Below are 12,264 nucleotides of genomic sequence, written 5' to 3' on the forward strand. Positions count from 1 at the left end.
TTGTATATTATTGATATACAGTTTTCAGTTACTGATATGAGGAGCCCTTCAAAACAGTTTATTAGTTTTGCAGGGGTTCTATTTTAAATGAAATTATGCAATAGCTGGTTTTTTTAAGAGTTCCTCCTACTTGCACACCCGGAGGTGGGAGATCGTACCCTAACAGTAGCTCTGCAAATGCTGCAGGTATTTTCCTGTTCCCGGATTCCTGACAGACAGACAGACAGACAAACAGGGTCCTGACTTGTTTATAGGGCAACTGGTTAGTCCTTCCAGGGATAATTTGGGGATGTGATTGATTTCAGCCAATATCACGCTCAAAAATCCATTTGCAAGGGTGTGAAACACAAGATGTGAAATTAGAAAAATGTTGGAAATGGAGAATTTTAGCTGCTCAAGGGGCTGAGCCTCATTTCGTGTGCAGCACCATCACGTATGTGGGACGGTTTTTATTCTGCGCTACCAAACATCCGAATTCTGCCCATACTGCCTATTGAAAGTGCAATTTTTGTCTCCGTTTCATTTAATTCTGGGCTTTTCCCTCAGAGATCCTGCCAAACGGTGTTAAAAATCACTTGTGGTTGTGTGGGATGTCCGAACAGCCCCTTCTTGCAGACAAAACTGGACAAACTCCTGGGGAAAATGTTTTACCCACTAGTAAGCCAGCCAGGAAATGTCTGCAGGATAAAAAATTAGGTGTAAACCGCAGCAAAATACAGCATTTTGATACAAAAAGTTGATTTGAACGGTGTCGGCGTGCCCTGCGAACTCCCACCCACAGTGCGGCTGTGCCTTTGTGAGCAAGAAAGCCAGAAAAAAAAACGCTGCCAAGCTCAGGCGGGCTCGAAATAACTTAAATCATTTTATTATATATGGTCAGCGGGACGTGTGATGGGATGATTAATGGGTTTATAAACACGCTGGAGAACTCTCCCAAAAAGGAGAGGCGAGGGGGTGTCATGGCGGCCGGCCCGCGGACTACAACTCCCAGCGTGCCCCGCGCGGCCCGACCCGTCGTGCCTCGCTCCCGCCGTGCCGCCCCGCGCCCCGGGGCCGCGCATGCGCAGAGCGGGCCGTGCGCCGTGAGGAGGAGGCGGCGGCCATGGCGCTGAACAGGAACCACTCGGAGGGCGGCGGCGTCATCGTTAACAACAGCGAGAAGTGAGGTGCTATCCCCTTCTCCCTTCCTCCGGCCGCAGGCGCCGGGGGTAGCGGGGAGCTGCCTCCCCCTCCTTCCTTTCTTCCCCTCAGGGGGAGGTTGGGGCGGGGGGTTTACGCATTGAAGGGCTCCTGGAGGGGGGATAAAAGAGGCTGAATTAACCATGTGAGTGCCGCCGTGGCTGGGCTCGTCCTCCCCGCTTCTACCTGCGGGTGTAGGGGCTGTACGTGTCCCCCTGGCCCTGGGTCTCCCCGTGGGGCTCTGCGGGTCCTCAGCCGCGGGCCTGCCCCACCACCGCTCCCCTCGGCCGCTGCCGGGCCCCCGCCTGCGGCTGTCCCCGCTGCTGTCCCCCCCCCCGCCTGCGGCTGTCCCTTCTGCTGTCCCCCCCCCCCGCCTGCGGCTGTCCCCGCTGCTGTCCCCCCCCCGGCCTGCGGCTGTCCACTCTACTGTACCCCCCCCCGCCTGCGGCTGTCCCCTCTGCTGTTCCCCCCCCCCCCCGCCTGCGGCTGTCCACTCTGCTGTACCCCCCCCCGCCTGCGGCTGTCCCCGCTGCTGTCCCCCCTCCCCGCCTGCGGCTGTCCCCTCTTCCGGCCCCCCCCCCCGCCTGCGGCTGTCCCCGCTGCTGTCCCCCCCCCCCACCTGCGGCTGTCCCCGCTGCTGTCCCCAGCCCCCCCACCTGCGGCTGTCCCCGCTGCTGTCCCCAGCCCCCCCACCTGCGGCTGTCCCCGCTGCTGTCCCCCCCCCCCCACCTGCGGCTGTCCCCGCTGCTGTCCCCCCCCCCCACCTGCGGCTGTCCCCGCTGCTGTCCCCAGCACCCCTGCCTGCGGCTGTCCCCGCTGCTGTCCCCAGCCCCCTGCCTGCTGCTGTCCCCTCTGCAGTCCCAGTCCCCCTGCCGAGAGCTCAGCCCCCAGCCAGCTGTTCCTGGCCTGGGCCCAGGCCTCATCCTTCTCTCACCAGCCGGTGCTGCCCTTGCAATGTTGCCTCTGGTCAAGAGCTGCCCAGGAGCTTGGGAAGCACTAGGCCGCCTGCCCGGTTTAATTTGCTGGCTTCCACGCACACCCACACACCCCCCTCTGTGTGTTTGGGAAGCAGAGACAGTGTTGGAAAAAGGTGCTGGGATATAACCATGGAAACAGCCTCCACAGAGCTGCCTCTGTCTGCATGGCAATGGGCTGTCCTCGCCCTCTGTGTCTGCCAGCCTACTCAGGTCTGACGTGGCAGTCACCTGCTCCAGAGACAAAGGAGTGGTTCATTCTTCAGGGCTTCTTTCCATGAGGCTGGTTAAACATTGGTATAGGAATTCTGAGCCTGACTTCCACTGGGATGTGACCCTTCTTAGGGTAATTTATTAAGATCAACTCTGGGGCTTAAATCCTGAAACAAACAATGGCAGCAGCTTAACATGTTACTGTTCCCACTTGTCAGCCTGTCTTGAAGGGACAGGTACTTGCTGGCAGAAGGGAAAGGAGAATAAGAATGGTAACATGCAAGCTGCCAAAGATAAAGGTGGTGGAGGCTTCTCCAGCTTTAGGGATTAGAGTCCCTAATGTGGATGCTGTCATGTTAATACAAGTTGCCCACTGCATCCATGCAAGGGTGTTGCACCAGTTTTAATCAGGTCAGTTTCTAATTGAGAATTAAGGAGTCAATGCAGACGACAGGGGTTAATGAAGTGTAGTGACAAGACGGGAGTTCCAGTTGATCATATTTTTGTGACAGAGATGCTTAAGTTCTGGTTGGTCCTTCAGCAGCCGTGTTGCATAAGGCAGCCGGAGCAGTTCCTTCTTCAGCAGTCCTTCCTCCGTTGTGTCACTTGTGGTGAACCAAATTAGGGAACTGACCCAGCAGAAATGCAACACAACTTTAAAAAAAAAAAAGGATAAAATACGTATGTGTGTGTAGTGAGATCTTCATCAGTTCAGTGGACTAGATTCAGCGCCTGGCTATGCAGGCAGCAGGAGCTGTGCCAGCATGCTGAGGAAGGAACACCAGATGGAGAACAAGCAGCCAGTGCTACTTAAGTTGCTACTGCCAACAACAAAAGAAAAAAGGGAGTCAGACTGACTTTGTCTGCTGAGCAGCGGCCTCAGGTTAGATGGTTTTGGTAGGTCAGTAAGGTTACATTCATATTGCATTTCTGCTTTGAGCTGTAACACTGTGTCACTTCTCTTGTTTGCAGCGTTTTGATGACCTATGATCACATAGAAATTACCTTCAGTGATATTGAACCTATGCCAGATGCCTTCAAAGGGACCAAGAAAGGGAGTGTTTTCTTGACTCCCTACCGAGTAAGTAGTAAAAGGCTTTATCTTGTGTAAGGAGATAAGGGCTCTTTGCGATTCTGTATTTAAATGTCCTCAATGCATGAAAGTCAGGATAATCTAATACCCCTTGAAGTATGGCTCATCCTTTCCCTCTGGGGAGCATTATGAATTCATTGCGTATCCTATCTATTTGTCAAAAGATAATAAATCTGATTAGTTCTTATACAGGCAGCTGTTTAATCCATCAGGCATCTTCAAGAGTGGAAATTAGCAATGGCCTGGAAATGCTGAATACAACAGCACGGCTACTAAATCACAGCTGTGTGGATCAGTGAGTTCTCTGGAAGAGAGGAGGAGTATTATCTGGGCAAGGGCAGTCTTCCTGGAAGGCTTAATTGCCTTGAGCCCTTGTGAGGAGCAGCAAGTTCAAGCTTTTGGCTTGCAGCACTAACGAGGAGCTTCAGATGTAGGGGGAGTTTCAGTCCATCGAAAAGTCTCTTCAGATGATAAATCGGGGCTGTGTTTCCTGTTTGTTCTAAATGCCCTTTGTAATGTTATTTTTGTTTTCAGGTTATCTTCGTATCGAAGGGAAAGGATGCTATGCAGTCATTTGTGATGCCCTTTTATTTGTTGAAAGATTGTGAGATTAAGCAACCTGTCTTTGGAGCGAATTATATCAAGGGCACAGTGAAAGCAGAGGCAGGAGGTATGTGTAGTACAGATGTATGTTCTGTATCTCTGTTCAGCTACACAATTCATAGCAAACTAAGTATCCAGTGTAACCAAAACTGGATACTGACCAAATGGGTTTTTACAGTACTGCTAAAATGTGTTTCTTTCTTTGAAACTAGCAGCTAAAAATATTCCCCATATCTGCTCCCTGTACAGGTACAATGAACAGATCTGTCCTGCAGCTGATCTCGTTCCTGCCCTCTGTGCAAAACACGAAGTTCAGTCAGCCAAGTGATCTCACTGAGTGAATATCAGAGCAGAGTCAGCTCCATTTGCTTTGCTCAGTCGGGGTTACCTGTTAATTCTGCATCCAGGTCCTCCTGTGCCAAAGGCTCATGATCCTTTCTGCAGCAGTTTGGGTTTTTAGGTGCAGATCTCCAGCACGCTGTTCTCTGCCATCAATTTATTGTGCAACTCAAGGAAAGGCATGCTATTGTTAACGTGCATGGTAGCAGCAAAAATGACACTTGGAAGAGAACAGACTGTCTTGAAATCAGGGAGTCTTCAAGGGGTGGTTTCGTTATGTTCAATGAGGAGGTTGTGGTAGACATTTTCAAGAATTATTTTTTTTTTAATCACTGTTTTATGTTTCTCCTTTTTACCGAAGGCACGTAGTTCAGTAAACTCTTTCATCCCCAGCTTGATTTAGTCTATTAGTTGTGGCACTGAAATCACAGTGCATTGCTTAGGAGGCTTGTCTGTAATCCTGAAATTGGCATCGTAGCTTCTGTATGGACTGAAGTGGGACTGGCCAGCGTGAGAGGAGGCTCAAGCAGTGAAGACAAAGTCTCTAAACTGTGTGAAAGGCAAACGGCTGTAGCTGAATCTGGGTGAATTTTCCCCAGAGGCTGTCTCCTTTAACGAGGGTGTTGCTTTAACAGCCGTGAGAGTCTGTTTAGCTCAAAAAGCTCTTTAATCTACATGTGCCCATTTCAGTACTGACACAGCTTCTGCTTTGATGCATTGTTGGGGCATGTTTTTCTTTTTTAGTCTGTAATATGAGATGTCACTGTTTGGGGTTTTTTTAATTATTATTATCCTGACTTGAAATATCTTCCATGGACTTTAATGGATTTATGGGGACCATGTTTTTCATTAAGCTCTTTGATTCATTGGACACTCAAACTCCCAAACTAATTTATAGCTGACAGTTAGGTGTAGTTGCAAAGGCTTTTTAGCAAACAGGATTAACAAAATCCCTGCCTTCTGCACTAATCTTATACAAAGCTAGAGCAAATCCAGCGCTCCTGGTAGCTCGGTCTGTCGGCAGCTGGTGTGGAAACAGGCACAACTTTATTAAGCTTTTGAATGTCTCCCTCATTGAAGTTTCTTCTTCAAGTGTCTCTTGACCTGAAAATACTGCCCAATGTGAAATTTTCTGATAATAGGGTAATTCTGCCACCTTATCTGCTTTTTTTTCTTGGACATTTGGGATAAACTCTATAAAGAACTATATACAGGGTATCTGTAAGTAAAGCATGAAAGCTAAATAGCATAAAAAATGGCTTCTCCTTACATCTGAATTCTGTTTCCTCCCTGCAGGTGGCTGGGAAGGATCTGCCACATTCAGGATGACCTTTTCAGCCGGAGGTGCTATCGAGTTTGGGCAGCGCATGCTGCAGGTGGCATCGCAAGGTACGGAAGTCTGGCAGCATCGGCCAGTTTTGTGGCTTCAGGAGGCTTTGCCTTCATCCTGCAGGAAGAGCAGTTTTAGGTTTGCAACAGGTTGGATTCAAATCCCTTGAGTTTCAGGCTGTATCTGGAACATGCTTGCTTTAAAAATAACTTTTTTTCGCATGCAATGAACAGCAGATTTACTGGGAGGGAGCTTACTTGTTTTTCAGATAAGGATTCTTTAAGTTTATCGAAGGTATTTGCCTGTATTTGATGCCAGCTTGTTGTTTTGATGAAGTCAGCTTTATCTTTTCTTTTCCAGTCTCCAGAGGTGAAATACCCAATGGAGCTTATGGCTATTCCTACATGCCAAATGGATCCTATGCTTTCGCACCAGCTGCGGCTAACGGGGGCTATCCGTACCCCCCACCTCCTCCTGGTAAGTCTGGGAACTGAGGATGGGGATTATTCCAGTTACCAAGGGTTAAAAGAGGAAGAAACACAAATTTTACACAATCTTTTAGATCGGATCTGGTATCTTGTGCAACTTTTGTTTCCGAGCTTAATTCTATTTGCCTTTGGCTTGTATTGGCTCTGTGCTGTGGCCCGCCAAAAGGAGTTAAGTCTTTTTTGCTGTGCTATTTGCTTTCCTGACAGAGTTTTATCCAGGGCCCCCCACGGTGGATGGAGACATGGGTTACATGCAGCTTCCACCCCCGCCCTACCCGGGGCCCATGGAACCCCCCCCAGTCAGCGGTCCAGACCTGCCTGCCACTCCCGCAGGTAAGACACCTGATCAGGTGAATTAGCTCACAACGGTTTTGTTACCCATGAAACAAACATGGGTTTTTTTGTCTGTTATATCTCGGGGAACGTAGAGTCGATTTACGAGCTCCACTTAGGAGCTAAAATTGTTTAGGAGTGGGATTAGGGATCTCCCGTAATCTCCAACCTTGAATATCCGTCTCAGTCTGGAGGCCAGCCTGATTCTCTCCAGGGCGGATACCATTAGCGGATATTTTGCAGCTGGATTTATTCTTGTTGTGGCAGAAATAAATACAGTTTGTGAATCCCCTATTGTGGTAATCTGGCTGTGTTAGATGGATAAAAATAATTGATGGTGCAATATGTTTCTAGTCCATTTTATTTAGCAGCTGTGGCTTTGCTGATATTTGCTCCCCCTTCCCCCATCTCCCTCTAATCTGGTTACTTTTGCTTAAATAATATGGAACAGAGGAATAGATAATGGAAAGGAGCTGGGGAAAAGTCAGTTGCGTATTCACTCATTTGAGGTTTATCACAATTCTTTTGAACGTCATCTTAAAACATCTGCATGGGAGCAGGGGGAGAAACACCAAAAAATACAACCAACGAACCAACAAAAGAGCTTTTGTGGTTGGACACAACCATAAATTTCTCCCACATAAATTCTTATCCAGACAAATATCTGTAACTTCTCTCTTTTGTTTGAATAAACAACCAGTCATCTTTGAAATACTATTTGCAAAGTGGCACCGATCCAGATGATTGTACAAGATTTTTGTATTCTGCAGAAATAGAGGATCTGGATTATCTTTATAAGTTATCATCCTTTAAACTCTGAATCCCCTGAGCTGCTATAAACTTGTGCTGATTTTTGTTTTGTCTTGTGTTTTTACTCCCAGGAAGGATGATTTGTTGGCTGCCTTTTTAAGGGGTGTTGTCTGTATTTAGAAGGGGTGTTGTCTGTATTTAGGCAAAACTGCTGTTAGCATCTATTTTTTGGCCAACAGGCAAGTCCCAGGTGACATTTCCAAATGAAGTCTTGAGACCTTCTCACTTCTGACCTGACAATCCTGTGACAACTGCATCTTTACCAGTTCGAAGAGATAATGTTTAATTGTCATGGTTGTTGTAGCTATTTTGCAACTCAAGCATTGGTTAAATAGTGCTCTGTTAGTAGCACTTGATGGCCAAGAATATGTAGAATTTTTGTTTGATTGTGAAAGTTCTCTGCACGTCACCAAATTTGTAACTTCTCTTTCTGTGCCAGCTGAAGCGAAAGCTGCCGAAGCTGCTGCCAGCGCTTACTACAGCCCAGGCAACCCACATAACGTCTACATGCCCACGGTGAGTTCTGGTGTTGTTCTGGTGTTGCAGTGGGAGCCCAAGTGTGTATTGAGCTGTTCTTTTTCTCAGTGGCGAGCAAAGCTTGTCTGAAGTGATTTTGTTTTTTTTGTTGTGGTTTTGTGTGTATGTTTTATTGTTTGGTTTGGTTTTGTTTGGTTGGGTTTTTGTTTGTTTAGGGTTTTTGTTTGGTTTGGTTTTTCCCTTAGCTGTGAATTGATATTCTTTTGCTCTCTCTGTTTCAGGACCAGCCACCGCCCCCTCCATACTTCCCACCAGAGGACAAGAAAAACCAATAAGCTGACAGAACATCTCCACAACTCATTGCTTTCTTACTTCCCATTTTGGCAGAATTTTGGGGCATGATCCATAGCACTGCGGAGTAGAGCCTTCCCCCAAGGCACACAGATTTCACAGACTAAAATGGTAGATACGTGCAGGGCAAGGGGAAACATTTTGGCAGCCCGGGTTACCTTGCAGAGCCCTGAGGGTTTGCTGTCCCACCGCAGTATTCCCTTCTCCTTCTGTGTGGCATCACTAGAACTGGAGGTTCTCTTCGTCTCTGATTGTTTCCCTTAATGTCTGTTTCTTTTGATACTTAAATTATACCTTTTTAGAGTGAGGAACTGCTCCAAACTGGTAATTAACATGCTCATAACATGGATGCAAAGCTCTTGGCAGGGTCTTGAATCTAGCTTAGTGTGCAGCCAAGAGCATCTCTGGACACAGGGATGTCTCTGGGTGTTCCGCTCAACCCAGAGTATCACATCATGTCTTTTCCCTCTGTTACTGAGGAAGGGCTCCAGAGGGAACCTTTGGGATCTCAAAGGAAATAGATATCTCTTACATTTTTCAGATATCTATGAAACTAACTTTTTTTCTTTCAGCTAAGTCATTCCTGACAATCGTAGCAAATAATCTGCTAGCCCTCCAAATTCCTTGCTGTGCACTATGTAAGGTGATGCTGATAAGCTTCTCAAGAAAACACACTACTTGTTACAGGGTCGATTAGCAGCATCTAACTAGTTACAGATCATATGGATACACTAACTTTTTTTCCAGTTGGATATGTGGGCTTGAGACACTAAATCCTGAATATTCTCTTTATAATGCACTTTTTTGTGTGTGCTGTAATGCAAGTTACACTCTTTGGCCAGTGAAGTGTCTTACTGCTGTGATGTGACTGGTGAATTAATAGCTAATGGGGAGAAAATAGTTGCGTTAGTCCTGCCTTGGAAGCACTTGAGAGAATATCCAAATTGTTGGATTAAGCTGCTAGGTATAACTGAGCTGCTCATTTGGACGTTTTTTAATGCTGTCAGTGTTTCTTCATCAGCTGTGAATTCACTTCCCAGTGACCTGAATGTGAGTGAGCTCCTTGGAGTGAGGGTTCAAGCATTTTCCTTCCGTAGCTTTGATTCATTAATCTCATTAACGACGACTCCAGTGTGCAGAACCTCTACAGGACCCATTAGTAACCCGGTTCTAAAACTTCGTATTGTACAAAGCTTTGCACAAATCAGATTTCACTGACTTCTGACAGTTTCTGTGGAGAGAAAAATCCTTCCCAGCAAGTGTGAGGAAAGATGGTGTGCTAGGAAACTGCTGAGACTTGCTGCATGCAGCCTGCTTGGAGAGAAAAAAGGCCCACCTCTTGTTTTCTTTTTGTTTGAGTCCAGCTGATTAATCAAATTGCTACTGCCTGTGCACTGACTTTTCTAGAATTGCTACTGCAGTGATGTAAAGAAATGGTTATTTAAAAAAAATATATATTTATTTTGAAAATGTTTGATTAATATATTAATGTGAAATGACTTTTTCAATGCAGATTTGTTTTGCCAAGACTGTGAAGTAAAGAGAAATCCGCTCAAAACTTAAAATGTTTGTGCATTTGTGTGTGAGTGGGCAAACTTGATGGTGGCTTAGTAGCTTTGGATGAGGAGAGGGAGAATTAACAGCAAAATCACTTAGATTTTGTTCTTGGCTATTCATTGATGCTGGTAGCTGCTTGGTTTCTCTTGACTGACTTTGTTGAATGAAGATGTTAAAATCTTTGAACAACCACCCATTTTGCAATTCCTGTTGTAAACCGGCGAGGCAGCTGCTTAACTCTTTACCCAGATGCGTTACCCAAATGTTCTTTCCAGACCAGTTGTCCCTGTTAAAGTTATGAGCTATGGCTAGAAGAAGCAATTGAGGGACACAGCGTAGTTGTTCCCTCTAAAATCTCTATTTATTTAGAAGCAATTCATAATTTTGTCCTTTTTTATTTTTTAAGTGTGCTGAGATGTCTGGGCAGTTCTGCCCGGTTAGATCTGAACTCTCTCAGGTACTGTGGGCCACCTGGTAGCTCTTCCTGAAAAACTGTGGAGTTTTTACTCCAGCAGCATGAAGATCTCCTGGGTGTGCTCCAGCAGCAGTGCCAGAGCTGCTGCTCCTTCGTGTGAGCAGAATGAGACGTGTCGCTTTAGCTTGGCAGGGGAGGAGACGTTCCACGCGGGACCTGGTCCCACGGTTGCTGAGATCAGGTGAGTCCCTCTGGTTTGCACTGACAAGCGTTAAGCAGCAGTTGTTCAGAAGCTGCTCTGTAGGAAGCATCCAAACCTCGTCTGGCTTCATTCCCCTTCCAGGTTCTGCTTTCCTCATACTTGACTTTTGTTGCATTTTAAGGCTGGGTGAGCCACTTGGGTTACTTTTCTGCAGCAAGAGGTGGGTGGAGAAGGAAAGCATTAGGAGATAAAATGTTACAGCTCAGTAAGAACCTAATAAATCCTGTTTTGTGAATTAAATTCCAGTTGAGGTTTCCTGAATCACATCAGTCCAACTGTAAGATGCTGCAGAAACCATTCTGTGCTCCAGGGCTCCTGTTCTATTTTAAAAAGGCTCTTTTCCCAGTTACCCTCTCCTCCCAGACATGATCCTAGAAAACATCAACCGCACGAAGTTTCCAGGTCCCTTGCCCAGCACCACTCACCGTGCAGCTCTCACACCAGCAGGCCGCACAAACCCGCAAGTTGGTTTTGGTTTGTTTTTTAAGTCTTTCTGCAGCCAAGTGTGCTTGAGAGAAATACTTAGATACCTGCTCTGACGACAACTTGGCTCTGCGGTTCAAGCTGAGTCTTTCTTCCAGTAGTGCAGACCAGTGGTAAGATCTGCAGAGAGACCATGATGTCTGCTGCCTGGAAGAAGGAAAAATATGTTGAGAGGATGAGTCAGGCTGGAACAAATGAAATATTCCTCTCCTCACCACAAGTCTTAGCTAAATCTGTGCCTTTTGAGCAGTAAGCTTTTTAACAACACTTTGTTGGTGAGTGTCTGTGTTCCTCCGGGCTTGGTGTTGTCTATGGAGAGGTGAGAAGGAGCAAGTCAAAATGAAGAGAGTGGTCATGGTCTTCTTGGTGTGTTTGGAGCAAACTGATGAGAGGTGAGGCATGTTTTGGGAATGCTGAAGCTGTGAGACCAAAAGGCTGGGAAAGCCACATGCTCAGCAAGGCTCGGGCAGGGGTTGGGTTGAGTGGAGCAACACGATTCAGGAGGGAGCAGGTTTGGCCAGATTGATGCTGGATATCTGCCTCCTCATTAAAGCCTGAAAACCCAGATTTGGCTTAGATACTCAGCACTTGCTGCTGTCTCCCTGATGGGAACCAGGAGCTGTGTTCTGTTTGGAAAGGGCTCGGAAAGGGTGGACGGGTCAGGCGGTCCTGCTTCCCACATGGAAAATTTTAAATATTAAAGCAGGGAAGTGCAATTGCAAGTCTGGAAGTGGGGTGGGAGCAGGGCAGGAGGAAGTGGTGTGCATTAATGTTCCATTAATATGTCTCCAGATCTGGTCCCTGCTTGAATGATTAATCAGTTGTGCAGCAGAAAGGCTGCCATGTAAAAGCTAGATCCATACCATTAAATTCCAATATTTGGATAGTATTATACTACTGAAAAAAAACCATAGGGGGCATAGGTAACTGTTAGTGTTGGATCCAGAAAATCTTTCAGCTTAGATGGGTTTTCTACCACCACATATGGTTCTGTCTTCCTGATCTTAGGCTCTTAATTTCAAAAGCCACTTGCTGCACCTTGTGCCAGCTTCCCCGCTCTAAATACTCCGCGATTTCCCTCCTTCACAGGAATGTGGTGTAACTGAGTATTTCGAAAGTGCTTTGAGATCTTATGCAAAAACCTGTTTCTGCAGGAACTGCAGGTACCACGTTCAGATTTCCTACCATTGGCCCTGAAATCTTGCCAGTATTGCTGGGGGCTGGGGAAGAGCTTTACCCTGGAAGGATGGGGTGGGTGCAGGATTGCTCAGGATTGCCTCCAGCTGAAGGAAGAGGTGGAACCCCGCTCCTCCCCACCATCCTGCCCAGATTTTACTTTGAGCACTCCTGCTCTGTG

The 12,264-nt window shown here is 46.8% G+C and overlaps 1 protein-coding gene across 4 annotated transcripts; it reads left to right on the top strand.

Annotated features, from left to right (window-relative positions):
• The first annotated feature begins 1,076 nt into the window (after positions 1 to 1,076).
• On the top strand, positions 1,077 to 9,853 carry WBP2 (WW domain binding protein 2). 4 transcript variants are annotated; one of them, XM_082067343.1, is made up of 8 exons: positions 1,077 to 1,161; positions 3,339 to 3,447; positions 3,994 to 4,129; positions 5,698 to 5,790; positions 6,092 to 6,208; positions 6,427 to 6,552; positions 7,802 to 7,878; positions 8,121 to 9,853. In XM_082067343.1, exons 1-8 carry the CDS (start codon positions 1,103 to 1,105, stop codon positions 8,172 to 8,174), a joined length of 771 nt encoding a protein of 256 aa, XP_081923469.1. In that variant the 5' UTR covers positions 1,077 to 1,102; the 3' UTR covers positions 8,175 to 9,853. The 4 variants fall into 4 exon arrangements, with proteins under 4 accessions (XP_081923469.1, XP_081923470.1, XP_081923472.1 ...); XM_082067344.1 differs by having other exon boundaries at positions 1,090 to 1,166; positions 8,121 to 9,852; XM_082067346.1 differs by lacking the exon at positions 1,077 to 1,161 and adding an exon at positions 2,404 to 2,499 and having other exon boundaries at positions 8,121 to 9,852.
• Positions 9,854 to 12,264: the final 2,411 nt, after the last annotated feature.

The sequence above is a fragment of the Streptopelia decaocto genome (genome assembly GCF_964273445.1).
Source record: "Streptopelia decaocto genome assembly, chromosome: 16".
Lineage (NCBI taxonomy): Eukaryota > Metazoa > Chordata > Aves > Columbiformes > Columbidae > Streptopelia > Streptopelia decaocto.